This window comes from Lipophrys pholis (genome assembly GCF_963383615.2).
Source record: "Lipophrys pholis genome assembly, chromosome: 19".
Lineage (NCBI taxonomy): Eukaryota > Metazoa > Chordata > Actinopteri > Blenniiformes > Blenniidae > Lipophrys > Lipophrys pholis.
In genome coordinates this window covers 25,650,276-25,671,901 of record NC_137647.1, presented here as the reverse complement: position 1 = coordinate 25,671,901, position 21,626 = coordinate 25,650,276, and the positions used below count along the sequence as shown (strand labels likewise).

Below are 21,626 nucleotides of genomic sequence, written 5' to 3'. Positions count from 1 at the left end.
AGAAGGATTTGCCGAAAGACTTGGTCTGATTGAGCGGTCAGTTCCTTCTATCTATGGAGACGACGAACAGAGCACTTCGGTAAGCTGTATATAACGCTAAAAAGTGTGATGATAAGACGTCCCTGTCATTGTTTTGTTAGCATTAGCAGTTGCACCGTCTTCATATGTTAGCGCTGTGTGCTCGTTTTAGATTATAATGTAACTTCTGTGTTAAATAGTCGTTGTAATACAGGCAGTATTGTAGTAGTGGGCATGGATGGAGAAGTTAGTGTAAATATAGTAACACACCATTGCGTTACATCCATATGAAGACGTTGTTCTGTAGGTGCATCATGGTCATTTTCATCTCGCTCCGCCGGGTCCGACTCTGGCTCCAACATGTATGGCTGGATGGACAAATCTTCCCTTGTTGACATTTTGTAAATAATGTGTGAATATAAAGTTTCTGCGCCGCTAGATAATTGTATCTGTTCTATCAAACTACAAAGATGGCCGAACAGGGTGGAGTTGAACCGAGTGTCACCTCTGCAACCTGGAGAGGAGGCGGGGTATGAAGAGACCGCCCCAAAACCAGTTGCTCTCAGAAGCACATCAGAAAAGGGGTAGAAAAGGGGCCTGTGGAGCTCTAATAATGAGGAATTCAGACCCAAGCATTGCAGTTCCGCTTTATATAGACCACAACTGTATGATTTATATGTAAAAAGGAAGGATTTAAAAGCATGATATGTCTCCTTTAAAACAGGTAATAAAAAAAGGGCAGCATCTCGGACCAGACGTGTTTGTTGGACCTCGATTCACTTCAATCTCTAAACTAACGGTGTGAAGGTGAAGGTTGTCTCTGACTGCTGAGTGGGATCATGGAGTCAATGAAGTCTTGAAGAAGATGGATGAAGCTTGGTTCTAGTTTAATTCTGGGGATATCTTTACCTCCGTCCAGGTGCTTGTTAGTCAGATCATTTGTTTTGTGATGGTCTGGTTGGAGAGACGTGTCTGGACTGAAGGTCGCCTTTTACAGTCATTTATCAAGGACTAGGCTCCTGAGTGCTGACTGGTTGGCCACCTCTGGTATTGCTGAGTGACTTGTGCATGTGCAGAACTATTTATTACAACCATAGTGAGCATGTGCAGTACTCAGTGTTTCAAGAAAGTTCAGTTTTTTCTGCTTACACTGGAGCAATTCAAACAAGTTGCACTATAGTTGAATTGTGTTCATTTAGACATTCCAAATACGTATATTATAAGCTCTTTTTTAACGACAGGTAGAAGCAGGAAAGATTTTACCCTGGTAAAGACTGACATGTATGTTTATATATATATATATATACTGGCAATATACATATATATATATATATATATATTTATATATATATATATATTTATATTATTTGATTTGATTTATTTAAATTTTTTTAATCGTTTAATGAGTTAAAATAATGTAACGTATTGAATGTAGTTTTGTTTACTTCCGTTTTAGTTTTTTTTAACTCCCTTACGGGAGCAGCACCATGACTACAGAGCAGCACAATACCCAGTGGAATAATATTAAGGTAGAAAGTTTCATTTTAAAAAGTTTCCTGACGGCTGATTGAGAAAGTAAAAGTCATTAGCTTTACTTTGTAAAGCTGAATTTAACGACCAAAGAAGTAATTCTGAAGTAAAACAGCAGGTTGCCATGTTGGCTGACCAGGAGCCACCAAACTGCTAAAGCTGGAGGAAATACTGGTAAAATATTAAATTCTCCTCTTTCTCTCTTTCCCTGGCTCTCTCTCTCTCTCTCTGTGTGTGTGTGTTGTGTGTGTGTGTGTGTGTGTGTGTGTGTGTGTGTGTGTGTGTGTGTGTGTGTGTGTGTGTGTGTGTGTGTGTGTGTATATTACAGTATATTATTGCCACTTTGTTCATGTGATAAATTCATAACTTTGTTTCTAGAAATATTAACGTTATTCAAGTGTTGGACCTGCACTCTAACAAAACCCAGACTTATGTAAGTTATTTATATATATCAAAATACTTGACAGATCACCTAAATGTTCCTTCTTCTTCGTCCTTCTTTTCAAGCTGGCATCGAGGAGGACACCACTTATTGCCATCTTGAAGATGATACCATTCTGGATGGTTAAATTTCTTGTTCGGTTCAACCTGTTGGACCGTGTATCTTCAGTTTTCCGCCTGGCGACAACGAACCATTCAGAAATAATATCGGGCCTCACTCAGAACAAGGACCTGCAGGCTCTGACGGCCTACCTGTTCTACGGTACCGGACACTTCCTGCAGTCCACACGGTCCACATTCATCTGTGCTGTGCCTCATCTGCTTCTTTTTTTATAGGCGTCCCTCCCAAAGAGTCAAGCTTTCTGATCAATGCTCTCCTTCTCCACCACTACAAGCGTGGTGCATATTACCCACGAGGGGGCGCCAGTGAGTTTGCCTTCAATATCATCCCGGTCATCCAGCAGGCAGGTGGCGCTGTGCTGGTGAGAGCACCAGTCCATCGCATCCTCCTGGACCAGCAAGGGAAGGCCTGTGGTGAGTCAAGCTGGGGGTCACTTTGGTTTATGGATTTCCTGAAGGGAGGCGGGTCTCAATGAGACCAGGAGGAATGAGTCAGCAAATCCAGTCCACAGTTTGCAGCCAGCGAGCAGGCTAGGGAAGTAGCACTGTGCTATCCAACTTTTCATGGCAACATGTTGCTGTTTGGACGGATTTTAGTCTCACAACACCACAAAGCAACACAGCAACGTGGATGTTAGCAAAGCAACACGGCAACGTGGATGTTAGCAAAGCGACACAGCAACGTAGATGTTAGCAAAGCAACAAAGCAACACAGCAATGTGGATGTTAGCAAAGCAACAAAGCAACACAGCAATGTGGATGTTAGCAAAGCAACACGGCAACGTGGATGTTAGCAAAGCAACACAGCAACGTGGATGTTAGCAAAGCAACACAGCAACGTAGATGTTAGCAAAGTAACAAAGCAACACAGCAATGTGGATGTTAGCAAAGCAACACGGCAACGTGGATGTTAGCAAAGCAACACAGCAACGTGGATGTTAGCAAAGCAACACAGCAACGTAGATGTTAGCAAAGTAACAAAGCAACACAGCAATGTGGATGTTAGCAAAGCAACGCAGCAACTTGGATGTTAGCAAAGCAACACAGCAATGAGGATGTTAGCAAAGCAACACAGCAACGTGGATGTTAGCAACGCAACGCAGCAACGTGGATGTTAGCAAAGTAACAAAGCAACGCAGCAATGTGGATGTTAGCAAAGTAACAAAGCAACACAGCAACGTGGATGTTTGCAAAGCAACGCAGCAACATGGATGTTAGCAAAGCAACACAGCAATGTGGATGTTAGCAAAGCAACGCAGCAACATGGATGTTAGCAAAGCAACACAGCAATGTGGATGTTAGCAAAGCAACGCAGCAACATGGATGTTAGCAAAGCAACACAGCAATGTGGATGTTAGCAAAGCAACACAGCAATGTGGATGTTAGCAAAGCAACACAGCAATGTGGATGTTAGCAAAGCAACACAGCAACGTGGATGTTAGCTAAGCTGTAGTCCAGCAGGGCGGCGCTCTGCAGCCAGACCTCAGTGTTTTCAGCCTCCAGCTCTGGGAGGAGAACAGCACTGACATCAGAACAATGAGCAGCAGCTCCTCCAGGCTGTCAGCAGGAGATTCACACCTCCGTGAAGCTGCGTCCTCCTCCACGCTAAACTCCCTGGAAATAGTCCCAATGGTTGGAGCTGCGTTAGAGCTGGAAACATTGTGTTGCTGCTGCCTTGCTCAAGAGTTTCCCCAGGGATTAATAAAGTCATTCTGAGGTTCTAAAGATAGAACTAGTTTATTATGAGATGATGACGTCACGCAGACCCCCACATTGTCCACATGGAACTAAAATACTTTGTACTGCTTCCTTTTCTGTCCTGATACTAACCTCAAGTTGTCTTTAGAGAGAGTACATGTATACATTAGTACATTTCATACTTTACTGTAGAGAGGAGTTTATTACAGCCTCATATAAAATAAAGCAAACAGCTCTGGTCTCAATAGTATCAGCAGATATACAAGTTCAGGTATCAGGATCGGATTGAAGTAAAAAAAGGTGGGTGGGTGCTTCCCTACTGCAGTATAGATGAACAAGTTCCTGAAGCTGTCCCTCCATCAGACTCCTGGAATAAGAACATCTCAATGTTCATGAATTGTACTTCAATACTTGTTTTCAAAATATTTTAGAGACAAACTGGATCCACATTTTGTCAGTTTGTGTACTACAGTACTGCACTCTGTCAGGCATCAGTTTGTGTCTTTTTATTGGTGTACTCTAGTCACTGAACAATATCATTTAATGTATGATACTACAATATATTTTATGTCTAAAACTAGTCAGTAATTCTTCCCTTTAAATCATTAATGCAGTACTTGTATATAATACAGACAGTTGTTTTGAACTATTCTAAGGTAATTGAAATGACTGTGTTAATGTGTAAATAAATTAAATATGTAACTGTACTCTGATAGGCTAAATGTCTAAATGTTTCAGTACTATGTAATGGATACTCTCATGGACCCTCTGTTTTACCCGAAAGCTGAAAATGTAAAAGTTTAGAAACGAGGATATTATGGTTTAGTAAATCAGAGGCCTTACGTAAATCTAGAAAGACTGCACCGACCAATAACAGTCCAACTTGGTCGTTTTATTTTGACAGTCATTATGATAACAATCCAACTTGGTGGTTTTATTTTGACAGTCACCATAATAACAATCCAACTTGGTGGTTTTATTTTGACAGCCACCATAAAAACAATCCAACTTGGTGGTTTTATTTTGACAGCCACCATAATAACAATCCAACTTGGTGGTTTTATTTTGACAGTCACCATAATAACAATCCAACTTGGTGGTTTTATTTTGACAGCCACCATAATGACAATCCAACTTGGTAGTTTTATTTTGACAGTCACCATAATAACAATCCAACTTGGAGGTCTGTCCACTAGAATGTCCGTGTACTTTGTACTTTGTTTTCAGCGTTTCTGCCATTTCCTTGTAAATGGACACGGTTTTCTGAACTTTTCTGAAACAGAAATCCAAAATGATATGTGTTTTCTTATGAGTGACATGAGTTCTCAAACATTCTGAAAGTGACAGCAAAAGTGTATGTTCACATCCAAGCCCCCCAAAAGTTGTGAATCACCACAAATGCCCCAAAATACCATAGAATATTTTGAACAAGTAGAAAAACCAAAAACACATCATCTGTCAAAAAAGCTAAACTGGAATTAGATCAATTCTTAAATTCAAGCGTTCAACAAAACATATTTTGTGTGTTACATGGATGAAATGCATTTGGGTTTATTCTATTCCAGGAACTCCTCTACAGCAGAGTCAACAATGCAAAACTGAAAACATCGTTTAACTTTGTAATCAAGTATGAGAATGTTAGTTCTTGTAAAGTATTGCTTGATATGTCCTTTGAAATAAAAAGGTGTGAATATGTGTGTTAGGTGTGACTGTTCTGAAAGGACAAGAAGAGGTTGAGGTCCGCGCTCCTGTTGTCATTTCCAATGCTGGCATCTTCAACACTTTCCAGAAATTTCTACCTCAGCAGATCCAGGACAAGCAAGGTACTTCAGGCAGAATACTTTGAAACCACCTTTGTGATGCTTCCTGCAGAGTTCATGTGTGGCCTTGTCTTCATGTGTCTGAGCAGAGGTGAGGTCCCTGCTGGGTATGGTGCGTCATGGGATGGGTTCCTTCTTGGTCTTTGTTGGATTGGATGGAACCAAAGAAGAGCTGGGCATTGTTTCTACCAACTACTGGATGTATAAAGACAACGACTTGGACTCGCTGTAGGTTTAGCCCTATGGAAATAACTCCTGATTGTTTGTAACTGAATGGATTTCAGCCCCTGATTTATTGTGTCCTCTTGTGTCTATTTCCATGAACACTTCACCTCTCGTGAAGTATGGAGCAGTACGCTTCCCTGAGCAGAGACCAGGTATTAGGAAATATTCCAATGATGTTCATCACCTTCCCATCTGCTAAAGACCCGACGTCCAACATCAGACACCCAGGTAACAGTCACAAATACACACAAATGTTTCTATTGACCTCAGTCTGCTTTCAATTCTCCGTTACTTCTGTATTTTGTCTTTCGATATCTACTGACAGATAAAATAGCTTCTGGTAAATGGAAGACTGCCGTTTTTATCTTGTCCATATAACTATAATAGAACATGACAACACTGCTACTGTCAAGGCCCCTTCATCCTCCATAAGAACAAGAAGAAAGTTCAGCAGTGCAGGTCCTGACGAACAAAATGACGTCCTTTCTTCAGCCAGCTCCCTCTGGCCGAAGAAATTAGTTTGGGCTGTTCCATCCGTCCTGGCCGAACTATGTAGGAGCCGCTCTGCCAAAACTTCTGCTCTGCCGTGTGCTGCTCATACGTGTTCCAGCTCTCTAATGACTATCAGTCATATTTTAATCATATTTAACTTGTAACATCACTACTGTATGAGCGCCGCAGCTCGTTAAAATGTCGGAGTGCAGACTTACGTGATGCACCTGAACGCATCATGAACAGCTGTCAGCTCCTGGAGTTAGAACCAGACCAACATGGTGGTCGGAAAAAAACTCTCTTTTATTACTGGAACAGTTCAGAGAAATGTGTTTCTGAAAGTACTGGAGGACAGAAATGAACTGTGCAGTTGAAAAGTTTAAACGCTGCTTCACAGACGTGTGTCTGCTGTGGGGGCGTGGCCTGCTGTGAGGGGGTGTGTCCTGCTGTGGGGGCGTGGCCTGTTGTGAGGGGGCGTGGCCTGTGAGTTCGGCAGCTTCTTATCGGAGTATGAACCGTCCTGCAGAAAAAGCTTTTCTTTCAGCAGCTGGCTGACGTCACTGCTGAACTTTCTTCTGGTTCTTATGAGTTCAGAAAGGGAGGATGAAGGAGCCTTCAGGGTCCTTCATCGGCTCCAGTGGTTCATCTACTGCATTTATTATTTTTGCCTGAGGTTCAAAGTTCTACACACTCTTGTTCTGATTCAAGCGATGCCTATTGCTATGTAGTGTGGGCTTCAGTACGCCTTTTCACAAGTTTTTCAATGAATTCAAAGTACATGGAGAGAAACTAATTACACAACAAAAAAGTGTGGAAACATTATTTCTCCCTTTTAACAATACTACTTGGTTTGGTTATATATACAGTTGGAAAGCCTGATTAGTCACGTTTACAACGAGGTATAACTTGAAATGATCGTGCTTCTATAGAAGGAGCAACACAGTAAGAGTGAGCAGCGCCTCATAAACATGAGCCACAATCACCTGCAAGATGTTGGTATTCACTCTCGTTTGGGGCTTCAAGTTTGTGTCAAGGTGTGTGTGTGTGTGTGTGTGTGTGTGTGTGTGTGTGTGTGTGTGTGTGTGTGTGTGTGTGTGTGTGTGTGTGTGTGTGTGTGTGTGTGTGTGTGTGTGCGTGTGTGTGTGTGTCAGGATGAGGCCGTGCAGCAGAGCAACTAGCATGAGCAGGAGGTGATGGTAATGAAGAGGAGGTGATGGTAATGAGGAGGAGGAGGTGATAATGAGGAGGAGGTGATGATAATGAGGAGGTGACTAGCATGAGGAGGAGGTGATGGTAATGAGGAGGAGGAGGTGATAATGAGGAGGAGGGGATGATAATGAGGAGGAGGTGATAATGAGGAGGAGGGGATGATAATGAGGAGGAGGTGACTAGCATGAGGAGGAGGGGATGATAATGAGGAGGTGACTTGCATGAGGAGGACGTGATGGTAATGAGGAGGAGGAGGTGATAATGAGGAGGAGGGGATGATAATGAGGAGGAGGTGACCAGCATCAGGAGGAGGAGGTGATGATAATGAGAAGGAGGTGACCAGCATGAGGATGAGGAGGTGATAATGAGGAGGAGGTGACTAGCATGAGGAGGAGGTGACCAGCATGAGGATGAGGTGATGATAATGAGAAGGAGGTGACCAGCATGAGGAGGAGGTGATGATAATGAGAAGGAGGTGACCAGCATGAGGAGGAGGGGATGATAATGAGGAGGAGGTGACTAGCATGAGCAGGAGGTGATGGTAATGAGGAGGATGAGGTGATAATGAGGAGGAGGTGATGATAATGAGGAGGTGACTAGCATGAGGAGAAGGTGATGGTAATGAGGAGGAGGGGATGATAATGAGGAGGAGGTGACTAGCATGAGGAGGAGGGGATGATAATGAGGAGGTGACTTGCATGAGGAGGACGTGATGGTAATGAGGAGGAGGAGGTGATAATGAGGAGGAGGGGATGATAATGAGGAGGAGGTGACTAGCATGAGGAGGAGGTGATGATAATGAGGAGGAGGTGATGATAATGAGAAGGAGGTGACCAGCATGAGGAGGAGGTGACTAGCATGAGGAGGAGGTGATGGTAATGAGGAGTAGGGGGCGGCATGAGGAGGAGGTGATGATAATGAGGAGGAGGTGATGGTAATGAGGAGGAGGTGATGATAATGAGGAGGAGGTGACCAGCATGAGGAGGAGGAGGTGATGACAATGAGGAGGAGGTGACCAGCATGAGGAGGAGGTGATGATAATGAGAAGGAGGTGACCAGCATAAGGAGGATGAGGTGATGATAATGAGGACGAGGAGGAGGTGACCAGCATGATTAGGTGATGATAATGAGGAGGAGGTGACCAGCATGAGGAGGAGGTGATGATAATGAGGAGGAGGTGATGATAATGAGGAGGAGGTGACTAGCATTAGGAGGTGATGATAATGAGGAGGAGGATGATGTGACGAGCATGAGGAGGAGGTGACCAGCATGAGGAGGTGATGATAATGAGAAGGAGGTGACCAGCATGAGGAGGAGGTGACCAGCATGAGGAGGAGGTGACCAGCAGGAGGAGGTGATGATAATGTGGAGGAGGAGGTGACCAGCATGAGGAGGAGGTGATGATAATGAGGAGGAGGTGACCAGCATGAGGAGGAGGTGATGATAATGAGGAGGAGGCAATGATGATGAGGAGGTGACCAGCATGAGGAGGAGGTAATGATAATGAGGATGATGTGATGATGAGGAGGTGATGATACTGAGGATGATAAATGTGCCCAGCATGATGAGGAGGTGATGATAATGAGGAGGAGGTGACCAGCATGAGGAGGAGGAGGTGATGATAATGAGGGGGATGAGGTGACCAGCATGAGGAGGTGATGATAATGATGAGGATGTGACCAGCATGAGGAGGGTGTGATGATAATGAGGATGAGGTGATGATAATGAGGAGGTTATGATACTGAGGATGAGAACGGTGCCCAGCATGAGGAGGATGTAATAATAATGAGGAGGCGGAGGTGCCCAGCATGAGGAGGTGATGATAATGAGGAGGAGTATGGATGTCTGCCAGTATCACATGAATCCAACATTCTGTGGTGGTTCTTGTCACTGTGGAGGTTCTTGTCACTGTGGAGGTTCTTGTCACTGTGGTGGTTCTTGTCACTGTGGAGGTTCTTGTCACTGTGGTGGTTCTTGTCACGGTGGAGGTTCTTGTCACTGTGGAGGTTCTTGTCACTGTGGTGGTTCTTGTCACTGTGGAGGTTCTTGTCACTGTGGTGGTTCTTGTCACGGTGGAGGTTCTTGTCACGGTGGAGGTTCTTGTCACTGTGGAGGTTCTTGTCACTGTGGTGGTTCTTGTCACTGTGGAGGTTCTTGTCACTGTGGTGGTTCTTGTCACGGTGGAGGTTCTTGTCACTGTGGTGGTTCTTGTCACTGTGGAGGTTCTTGTCACTGTGGTGGTTCTTGTCACGGTGGAGGTTCTTGTCACTGTGGAGGTTCTTGTCACTGTGGTGGTTCTTGTCACTGTGGAGGTTCTTGTCACTGTGGAGAGTCGATCCACCAAGAAACTCCAGCAGGAGAACATTGCAGGGGATTCCAGCACATCCTTTGGGAGCGCGACCCAGACGTTTAGCTGTGTTGTTCATTCCACAAAAGCAGGATCTTTACAAGTGATATCTTGTTGGAAAGGTGACGAATCAAGCTTTGCAACGATATATAATACAAAACAAATTAATAAGGTTAAAGGGGAGAGATAATGTTTCCAAACTTTTATTGAGGAGTTTAGTTGCGCTGCCCTCAGTGTTTACATACATTTAACTGACCAAACCAAAAACTGCCAGAGGTCCAGACTTTGGCCCAGCTGCAGGAGGGGACACTGAACTGGTCAGTACTGAAACCCTGCTGAAACTCATTATTCCAATACTCATTGCTCTGTCTCTGTCTTTCTTCTCTTCTGACCACATTGTAGGTAAATCCTGCATGACATTGCTCACCATGGCTCGCTACGAGTGGTTCGAGGAATGGGAAGGGACAAAGCTTGGCAGACGGGGACAGGACTATCTGGACCTGAAGAACAGCATGGCCCAAGAACTGCTGGACTGGGCACTAACCATTTTCCCTCAACTGCGAGACAAGGTATGTCTCTCTTGTTTGTCTTAGCAAATATCCTTAATTGGTCACATAATAATAATAATAATAATAATAATAATAATAATAATAATAATAATAATAATAATAATAATAATAATAATAATAATAATAGCCCCGTCCAGCTCAGTAGGTAGAGCATGAGACTCTCAGTCTCAAGGTAGAGGGTTCATGTCCCTCGCCGGGCTCCACCGTCCTGTGGGCTCTCCACCCTCCTGTGGGCTCTCCACCTTCCTGTGGGCTCTCCACCTTCCTGTGGGCTCTCCACCTTCCTGTGGGCTCTCCACCGTCCTGTGGGCTCTCCACCTTCCTGTGGGCTCTCCACCTTCCTGTGGACTCTCCACCTTCCTGTGGGCTCTCCACCTTCCTGTGGGCTTTCCACCTTCCTGTGGGCTCTCCACCTGCAGGAAGGTTCTTAATGGGTCAATGTGATCTGGGTGACGGTGCTCAGACTGACACCACCACCACCCGGGAACGGATAAGATGGAGAAGATGGATGGATGGATAATAATAATAATAATAATAATAATAATAATAAGAATAATAATAATAATAATAAGAATAATAATAAGAATAATAATAATAGTAATAATAATAAAAATAAAAATAATAAAAATATTAAAATGTATTTGTAATACACTTTACATTTGGCAAACAAATCCCAAAGTTCTACAGTAAAAACATATTCAAAAATGTATTAGAAAACAGATAAAACACAAATACTAGACGTCACAAAACCCAAAATCAGCCTTAAGTCATGAAGTATATTTTCTTCCTTTTCTGTCAGCTCGTCTCGGTGAGACCTCGGGAAGAGAAAGTTTAGGTAGTGAGTGTTAGGGAAGGAATTCTATCTCCATTCTGTCCTCGAGGCCTGAGTAGTTTCCTGATATGGAACCCAACGTTCCGACATTCTGGCCAGCTGGAGGGAATGTATAAAATGTGCATACACCTGTTTATCAGTGAGGCACTTCCACCATCGCCTGGGATCCTGATGCTACCAATCTTGTGAATAAATATTTCTATGTGCACGCAAGAAGGCATCAGCCAAGTCCTTTGTCATCGTCATCACATCATCACCACCTGATTAACAACAGTCACATGGTAGCAGGTCACACACACGTTTCCTGGTATGTAATTGTCACAAACAAAATAGCACAATATTGTAGGCTCCAAACAGAACCTTTCAGCTCTCAGAAAGTAAATTCAAATTTGAAAGATCTTTATGTGATGGGAATCTGGAAAAAACACAAACCAGAAGCTACTCATAACATTTTACTCCCGCCGGCCTGACCTCCTCCCAGTCGGACCTGCCTGGTGAACCTTTACAGGGAGGCCACCAGGGGGCGTCCTCATCAGATGCCTGAACCACCTCAACTGGCTGTGGAGAAATATTGGCTTGACTTTTAGGGTGCGTCTACATGTACCCAGGTATTTAAAAAAAAAAACTGATATTTCTCTGTTTTTCTTGCATTTACACATAAACTAGCTACGAGTCTCGACAAACGATGAAAACAGTGGAGATTTATAAAAACTCCGTTTACGTCTAAAGAGTTGGAGGCAGACATTTTCGTCACAATTTGTGATGTGTTTTTTCCAGGATTCTGATCGGCTGTTATGGCTTCATGCTTCTTGTTACACTGCCCCCTACAGGTTTGGCTGCTCATAGTAGCTCTGAACCAGGTGGATATTTAGGTCTGTGTCAATAAATGAAGGAAGGAACAGAATCTCAGTTTTTCTAAAAACCCGGGAACGTTTAAACGTGTAAATGTGTAAACATAGACCAATCGGTAAACAGAGCCGCTTTATAGCTCAGCTCCTCTTCACCACAACAGTCTGGTACAGTGACGGTTACTGTCTGGATCAGTGGCTGATCTTACCATGCCTCCTCCTTCAGTCCCCCCTCCCACCCCCATACCCCCATACCTGGAGAGGGCACGCCATCCTCTTCTGTGAGAGGACTATGGACTCAGAACTCAGATTTGGAGGTGCTGATATTTCTGCTGAGTCCAGAGTCCCCTGAGCCAACCAGACCCTAAGGGTCTGCTGAGTCCAGAGTGCCCTTAGCCAACCAGGCTCTAAAGGTCTCCTTCTTCAGCTTGACAGTTTCCGGCCACAGCTGTTCATAGTCGCTTCCACAATAGAAGTCTTGAACAGGGTCAATTCAGACTCCATGTCCTCTGGTACCTGGAGAAGTTTTCCTGGAGGTGGGAGTTGAAATCACTTCTGACAGAGCCCCCAGCTACCCTTTACCAACGCTCACTATGCGTTTGGGCCTGCCGGGTCTGGCCCACAGTCTTCCCGCTACCTGATCCAACCCAGCACCAGATGTCGAGTTAAAGCTCAGTTAAAGCTCTGCACCTCTCTTCACCCGAGTGTCCAGAGCATACGGCCTCCGGTCAGGTGAGATGACAAGAAGGTCGATCATTGACCTAAGACCCAAGGAGCTCTGGTGCCAAGTCCACTATGAGCGTCCTTGTGTTGCAATCTGGTGTTTGTGATGGACAATCCATGATGAGCACAGAAGTCCAATAAGAACTCCCCACTCGGGTTCAGACCAGGTTACCCAGTCATTACCAACGTGAGCGTTGAAGCCACCCAGTCATACTTTGGAGCAGAAGCACAAACAACAGTCAGAATTTTCCTCCCCGCAATCCTAAGCTACCGGGAGGCGACCCCCTGGTCCTCCAGGACAAACTCAAACTGTGTGGCTTCCAGCCGGGGGCTTGTCAGTATCCTACAGTAGGAAAGAGACCATACCTTATCGACGGGTATGGTTCCAGAGCCAATGCTGTGCGTGGAGGTGAACCCAACTACCAATGTTCTACAGCAAATAATGCTCCAAGAACACTTGCACTCTGCAAACCACCTTAATGCCAGCTAACCCTTCTGGAGGAGGCAGAGAAGGAACATGCAGAATAAAAAACTTGCTTTATTGATTCTTTGCCAAAGACATGTTACCAAAGTTTTATGACATGCTGCCTTACATGTTTTTAGTGTTAACCATTTGCATTACTTGTTTAATAATGCCTGATCTAAATCCATCTCCGGTGGCCACTTTGTCGACACCAGAGTCATGGAGGCTGGAGCCAATCCAAACAGAACAGCAGTCCATCCCAGAAAGAATCAGAGACACAATCCCATCCACTCAAATATGCACATATACTGGAGACAATTTAGAATTGCTGATTGTTAATCAAAAGCAGATTTTGAACTATTTGAGCAAACCTGTGTACCTGTGGATAAAGCCCTGGAACACACAGGGAGAACATTCAAACTCCACACTGAGTGACGCCCAGTGGGTGGACAACATATCTTATGACTTAAAGCAAACAGAAAATTATTCATCAATTGGGCAAAAATGTAATTTTTTTTGTTTAAATGGGATGTTAGATATCCGAATTGTCATGTTACTTTGATAGTGATCTTGAAGTCATTGAGTCTTCTGGACTCCTTCCTATGTCTTAGAAGTCGTTTGACCCTGATCCAAGTGTCTTGGAGAAAGCTCCCTGGACAAGACAGAATATGTATAGATCTGCTACCCATTATCTGCTGAGATCAACTTCATTATGCTTTCAGCATTACTCATCCATCCATCCATCCACCCATCCATCCATCCATCCATCCATCCATCCATCCACCCACCCACCCACCCACCCACCCACCCATCCATCCATCCATCCATCCACCCATCCATCCATCCATCCACCCACCCACCCATCCATCCATCCATCCATCCATCCACCCATCCATCCATCCATCCACCCACCCACCCACCCACCCATCCATCCATCCATCCATCCATCCATCCATCCACCCACCCATCCACCCATCCATCCATCCACCCATCCACCCATCCATCCATCCATCCATCCATCCATCCATCCTTCTAATCTCAGCTCCTCTTACCATTTTCTTAAAAACCCAACAGTGACTGGACTCACCTAAGAGATTTCAGACAAAAAGCATTTTTCTTGATTGTGTTTACTATTGAAGAATATTGGATATCACTGAACATGTCAACTATTTACTGATGATAATCTACTCTGGACTTTATTTCCTTTTCTATGAATACATTCTGTGTGTGTTTTTGTGTTGAGGTGGTAATGGTGGACGCTGCCACCCCTCTGACCAATGTCCACTATTTGGGCGCTCCAAGAGGGGAGATGTATGGTGCTGAACACAACTTGGAGCGCTTTGACCCGGAGACAGTTGCCAGGACTCGAGCAAAGACACCCATCGACGGGCTTTACTTAACAGGTGGATAAAACCATAATACTGACTGAAGTAAACAAGCGTTACTGCTCAGAGGAAGGGACTGTGTGTTTACTCTGTTACTACACTGTTGGTATTCTAATCCTGGAAACTGGATAATGTGTCGCTTGAAATTAAGATATTTGTATGGACTCTTTCTGGAGAAATCTATTGCTGGGAATTTGTTTCCTCATTTCCATGATAATTAAGAGATGAATCCACTGTATCCTGGATAGTTTCTGTGTGCATATTCCTTGACTGTTCTATCTTCTTGTTGCACTCGTATGCAGGTCAGGATGTATTCTGCAACGGCATGGCTGGAGCTCTGCATGGAGGTCTGCTCTGTGCATCAGCTGTCCTCAATCAGATCCTCTACATCGACCTTCTAGCCCTGAAGATGAGTCTCAAGAACAAGCAGAACAATCATAAGCAGACCTAGTACCAACAGATCTGTGATGGAAGGTACCTACAGGGAAATGTTCCAGTGTCTCCTCAATGGAGAACTTTCATTTATTATAATCTGTTTGTGTTTTTCCTTTAGTTTTCATTTCTTTTTTTTGTTGGTATTTTTCTTGCATGTCTTTTTGGATGTCATGTCTTTGGGGATTTTCATTACATAAGGTACATATAGAGGAAATGTGAAAAAGCAAGTAGAACCCAAGTGAGCAAGTGAAAACAGACGGTTCCAATAGCTCCAGAGGATGATTACATCACCTTTAAGTAACTCTTCACACCACTGGAGTGTGGGGGACAATGTATGAGATAACAATTAGAACTTGGGTGTTCCATGAGTCACGCTTGGTTTGACAAGGATTGAGTTTGTTCTGCTCCAGAGGCTTAAACTGTCCCTCGTGGTCTACATGGTGGTGTGGTGGTGGACGTGCTCTTAATGAGAAGAGCCTGGATTGATCCTGGCTTCAGTATGAGGAGATTTCCTCTTGGTGCTCCAGTCGTTGGTCTGATTGTCTGGTTGTGTTGGTACTGTAATAACCTCCAGAGTGCACCAAGCCTCTCTCCCATTGTCTTCTGTAATCCCCCCCGCCACCCCTCAGCTGGATAAAGAAGGTCTAAAAGAGGAATGGGTGGCCGATGGAAGGTACTTAAGGTGTTATTACTTTTGGACGTTAATGTATGCCATTGCTTTCAAATAATAAAATGCTTCAATGCTCTTTTCCCTGTTTCATTGTATCAGCAACACTTTTACTTAGAACACAATCATTTGCAACAGGATTGGGAGAATGTCGCAGGTTCTTTCTTTCAACCAACAAAAATCCAAAAATGATGGCGCAGTCGATAAAATGTCTTTTTACCATTGATTTTCGCCGGCCTCCCAAGTGGAGACATTTATAGTGCAATGTGATCTGGGTGACGGTGCTCAGACCGCCACCCCCGCCACCCGGAAACGGATAAGAGGGAGAAAATGGATGGATGGACAAAATAATAATACTACTAGTGGGCATTTTGGCGGTACTAGTAGTGCTAGTAAGGGCCCAAATATTCACGAGTAGAACTACTGGAATTAAAAGCTAATGAGGAGGTGTGGACAGCATGTGCATGAAGGCTTCCTATTGGTTGTCCACAAATAATTCATCCCAGCCAAAATGTAACCCTATAAAGCTTTCATTGTTGTTTACATCAATAATCGTAAAACAAGTCAGATAGATAGAATGGATGAATGATAGGATTGATTTCTGGAAACAGAATAAGAAATATACAAATAAGTAGCAGATAATAATCATCAATAAAGCAGGATCAAATCCTCTGGCATCATACATATAGCAACACTGCTAACCAATTAGCATTAGCTTCATTTCCAACTGAACTGAATAAACACAGCAACAAAGGGAGGGCTGCTCACAAATCCCCCATGGTTCCTAACATATAAATAAATGTATGCAACACATATCCCCCTTTAGACATCGGCCAACATGCTTGGTGAACTATTCATATTTTACTTCTTTACTAAAGCATTCTCTGTGAAACAGCGGTCTATTATCGTCTATTACTAATGACAATAACTCAATCACACACAGATGTGTTACTAGGACCCCAAGGCTTCACTGGGCTGTTCAACAAAGATGCCTGACTGGAAATATGGTAAGCGCCATTTGAGCATTTATTTGATATCCTTAATATCAAAGTTAAAGTCCATGTACAAGTAAGCTCTTTGTCCTCACTAGTAAGACAATTAGTAGTCAGAGTGCCACAAGTGCTACTACTACTACTAGTACTGCTACTAGTGGCACTAGTAGCACCACTACTACTACTACTACTACTGCTACTAGTAGCTACTGCTACTGCTACTGCTACTAGTAGCACGAGTGCCGCTAGTAGCACCACTACTACTACTGCTACTCATGCCACTAGTGCTACTAGTAGTGGTACTAGTGGCACCACTACTACTACTACTAGTAGTACTAGCGCTAGTAGTAGTAGTTGTTGTAGTGGTGCTACTAGTGGCCGTGATGCTACTAGTGTCACTAGTCGCACCACTATGACTACTACAACAACATTACATGCTAATGAGGAGGTGTGGCCAGCATGTGCATGAAGGCTTCCTATTGGTTGTCCACAAAGAAGTTTGATTTGCCGGAAAACCAGGGCGTCGACCCCATAGACACAGTGGATCTGAGATCTGCAAGGCTCTCAAATCTTTCCCGCATAGCCTCCGCCTTTACAGTGCCTACAACTCTTCTCAGGTGAGCGTTGGAGATGTCAATAGCATGCGCTTCTCTTCAACCCACAGATCCTTGGTGATATGCTCTTTCAATTGCAGTACATCATCTTCTAATGCGTCTCAGGACAGCTTGCGCCATATTGGTCCTTGAACTTCTGTGAAATACTTCCGAAGCGATGACCAAATCAGCCACTGTTTGGTTCAAATTTCAACCAATCAATTTTAAATAATTTACTTCGTTATACGCCCACATTCACAATTCATAACATACAATACCTTTGTTGTGCTACATATATTATTTGCAGTTATCACACTGATCCAAATACTTCACAACTGTTATTAGATTAACCAGCCTGAGCAGCTCTATCTAGACCATAACATGATTTTCTAGATTAACCAGCCTGAGCAGCTCTATCTAGACCATAACATGATTTTCTAGATTAACCAGCCTGAGCAGCTCTATCTAGACCATAACATGATTTTCTAGATTAACCAGCCTGAGCAGCTCTATCTAGACCATAACATGATTTTCTAGATTAACCAGCCTGAGCAGCTCTATCTAGACAGTAACATGAAGAAGGAACATGAATTAACAAAGAAGCAACAACAAGAGAGGAATATAATAGTTTGAGCAAATGATGACAGAGAACAAGTAACTTCAGAAGTGGTTTGTCCACTGGGTGTGGCCGGAACTGTTGTGGGGGGACCCGTGGCGAGACCCCGGGGTCCGAGGCCATCGGGCCCGGACACCGCCACCCCGGCGGACGGCAGCCCCCCAGGCCCGGGGAGGCCCCAGCAAACCACCCCAGAGAGCCACGCCCCCGCCCAGAAAGCACCCGAGGAATGCAGAGAGGAATCCCCCCCAGGCAAGAGGAGCCCACAAGAGAAGGATAAAGGGCACAGGGCCCCAGGCCCCGACCCAAGCCGCCAAGCCGAGAAAAGGCCGGAGCAGGGCCCCCGGGTCGAGCGGGCCGAGAGCCCTCCCAACCCCGGCGGCGAGGCCCGCCGCACCCCCGGGAGCCGGCCCACCCACCGCCCCCCCCAACCCGGCAAGGCAGAGACGGCCCCAGCCGCCGCGCCCCGGACCAGCCCCGCCCCCAGACCCAGGAAAGCGAAGGCCTGTGCCGGCCCCGGTCGGAGGACAGTCAACTCTACACCCCCAGGAGCCTCATATCCCACCACCCACGTTCCCGCCCCATGATTCTCCCCCCGATCTTGAGAGAGACACCCACACCCCCACCTACCCCCCCACAAACACCCACCCCCACCCCCACCCCGACACAAACACAGACACAGACAGACACTCACACAGAGACTCACACATTCACACACATACGCTCACCCACTCACACACTCACACACTTGGTGGGGGTGGGGGGTGTCTCACGCAGCGAAAGGGGACAGAACACCGCACACCAGCCCCTCCACGAGCTCCACGCCCGAGGGAGCACGCATTCCAGCCGCACTCACCTCTGGCTGGGGCGGGACACCAGCGGGAGGTGCTGGGGGGAGCCACATCTCCCGTCCTCCCCCCACCCTGTGGAGTGTTGGATGCTTGTAGGGCTGTGTCCTTGTGTTTTGAGGAGGTGGGTGCAATGTGTGTGTCTATGGTTTAAAATTGGGCGGTAGCGGGGCCCGGGCGTTCTACCGCTTCCCCCCACCCTAGGCACCGCCCCACTGTTCCCTATTGTGGAGTGATGTAAGGTGAGGTAAGGCAGGGAGGGTTCTGAGGGAGGGGGTCCCCCCGTTGCTAGGACCTTGGCCCAGCTGGACCCCCCGCGCTGCACCGCCCCACCCCCGAGCGGCCGGCCTAGGACCCGGGGAACGACCCCCCCCCGACAAGGCGCCGTAAGGGGACCCGGGAAGGGAGCCCCCACCCCACCCAACCGCCAGACAGCAGAGCATAGGACCCGCAGGGCCCAGTGCGAGCCCGGCTGGAAGCCAGTGGTTAGGGCACCCCCCCTCACACGCTCTCACACACACACACACACACACACACACACACACACACACACACACACACACACACACACACACACACACACACACACACACACCTCCCATATATCAGGCCCTGGAGGTCACTCTCAGTCAACCGTCCATCCAGAACCCGGAGCCCCTCCGTCCCCCGCTACCCCAGATCCGGAAGCGAGGCAGACCCGGAGCACGGCAGCAGGGGCCAGCCCGCCCCACCGGGGGAGGGTGGCAGAGGAAGGACCCACCCCGGGCACCGCAGCGGCCACCCCCACCGGAAAGGGGGAGGCCCCGCACCCCCAGTGCCCCCGGCACCCCACCCCGACTCCCCCCAGCCGACGGCCCAGCCCCCCCACCCCACCCCAGCGGGCGCACCCCCGGCCCAGAGCAGAGCCCCCCCACACACACACCCGCCAGGACTCCCCAGGCCAGGCCACAGCCCCCCAGCATAGACGCTAGTACCCCCCCGAGCCCACAGAGCCACCAACCACCCAAGCCACGACGCCCCAACCACTGACGGTCCCCAGAGCCTCGGGGTGGAGCCACCACCCCCCCACAGGGCTACATGGTGTATTTGATTATTTTGGACCATGTGGACTCAAATTGTGTCAAATGATTTTTCCTACCAGCAGACATTCTCTCCACTGTGATGTGGTCTAGAAGTAAGTTTTTAAAAAATTTTATACTCAGATTACTTTTGGATTTCCAGTTCATGAGCCTTTTCTGCGACGCTTAGGGAAACCAGGAGCAGCAGGACTCTTTTATTCTCTTTTAATTTCTGTCAGATCTCCTAACAAGCAAAGTGAAGGTGAGACTGGAACAGGGGGGCCCAGGTAGAACCATAAATCTTCACAGATCTTTTTCCAGAACCTTTGGACTGGCGTACAAAGCCATAGTGCATGTAAATAGGTATCGGAGAGATCACCTGTGTGCAGTTTGAACATATGTTAGTGGGAGTGAGCCCCATCTTGAACATCCTTTGTCCTGTGTAATGAACTCTGTGAAGGACCTTGTATTATAAAGTACTCTGTGAAGGACCTTGTATGAGCTGTATATTGGGGTTTTTGCTCATTTTGAATGTATTTGTACAGATTTCTGACCAAAACGTTGGGTCTGTTGATGTTGAGATCTTCTTCCCATCTGGAGGTTGAAGGGATGTTGAGATATTTGAAGCTACAGGATTGAGATGATTTTAGAAAGAGGTTTAGGAGCTGAGATCTTCAGGAGCTTTGTCACTGTCTGAGGTCAGTTCAGCTCAATCTCTTCTAGATTACACTGAGTTTGTATTGTTGACTGAAGCTGAAGAGGTTCCAGATACTTGTTCTGACTGATAGCAGATGGTTCTATTAGCTCATTCAATGGAACCAAAGAGTTACTGGAGGAAAGTTCTTCTAAGGTTCTTCTTCCTTTATTTTGCCATCTTGGGAAGTTTCTTGGTTTCTTTCTTTGCAGGATGTCAGGATTGTTCCAGAGGGGGTGAAGAACCTCCCAGCAAGCTGTCAGAGACCTGGTTCTATTGATGCTTTTAAAGCAGCTGGGTTCTTTGATGAAGGACTGAAGAAGGGAAGATCTCTGGTCTGGAGATCTTCACACAAGGTTTTCTCAATGTCTAGCCAGCCTTCATCTAAGGGTTTCTGATTCATCCATTTTACTACATAAAGTACTTTATTGGCCAGATAATAAGTATAAAGTTTGGGAGTTCTAAGCCACCTTGGTCCTTGGTGTTCTGGAGTGTCTTTAAACTTCTACCTGATGGTTTGTTTTTCCATCAGAATGTTGAGACGTGAGAATCCAGAGTGTTAAAGCAGCTTTTTGGTGGTTTTGTTGGGATCATTGAGAAGATGGAGTTCATTTTAGGCAGGACCATCGTTTTGATTGTTGCTCCTCTCCCCAGAAGTGAAATAGGGAGTGTCCTCCATCGGGTGAGGTCCTCCTCCAATGTTTTAATAAGGGGGGTAGTTTAAGTTCACCAAGTCTGAGAGTTTGGCTGAGATGTTAATGCTGAGGTATTTGATGTTCCCTGGTTTTAGTGGGGTGTTAGGTGTGTGCTGAAATATAGAGTTGATAGGCAAGACGACTGATTTGTTCCAATTTATAGAATATTCTGAGATTGAGGAGAACCTGTCTATTAACCCTTTTGTTTCTGAAGAGACATCTGTGTGTTCTGCAGGAAAAGTATCACATCATCTGCATAGAGACATATTTTATGTCTTACATTTACTGTTAATTAATCTACGTGTATT

The 21,626-nt window shown here is 45.7% G+C and overlaps 1 protein-coding gene across 1 annotated transcript in view; it reads left to right on the top strand.

Moving 5' to 3' along the window:
- Window positions 1-15,901, top strand: part of LOC308124506 (all-trans-retinol 13,14-reductase-like) — a 28,748-nt gene extending 12,847 nt beyond the window's left edge. The window contains exons 5-12 of the mRNA XM_080487533.1: window positions 2,056-2,251; window positions 2,326-2,523; window positions 5,511-5,630; window positions 5,717-5,855; window positions 5,971-6,080; window positions 10,303-10,469; window positions 14,579-14,738; window positions 15,023-15,901. Of these exons, the coding sequence (XP_080343659.1) occupies window positions 2,056-2,251; window positions 2,326-2,523; window positions 5,511-5,630; window positions 5,717-5,855; window positions 5,971-6,080; window positions 10,303-10,469; window positions 14,579-14,738; window positions 15,023-15,171 (1,239 nt within the window). The 3' untranslated portion in view covers window positions 15,172-15,901. The remainder of the gene's footprint in view (window positions 1-2,055; window positions 2,252-2,325; window positions 2,524-5,510; window positions 5,631-5,716; window positions 5,856-5,970; window positions 6,081-10,302; window positions 10,470-14,578; window positions 14,739-15,022) is intronic.
- Window positions 15,902-21,626: the final 5,725 nt, after the last annotated feature.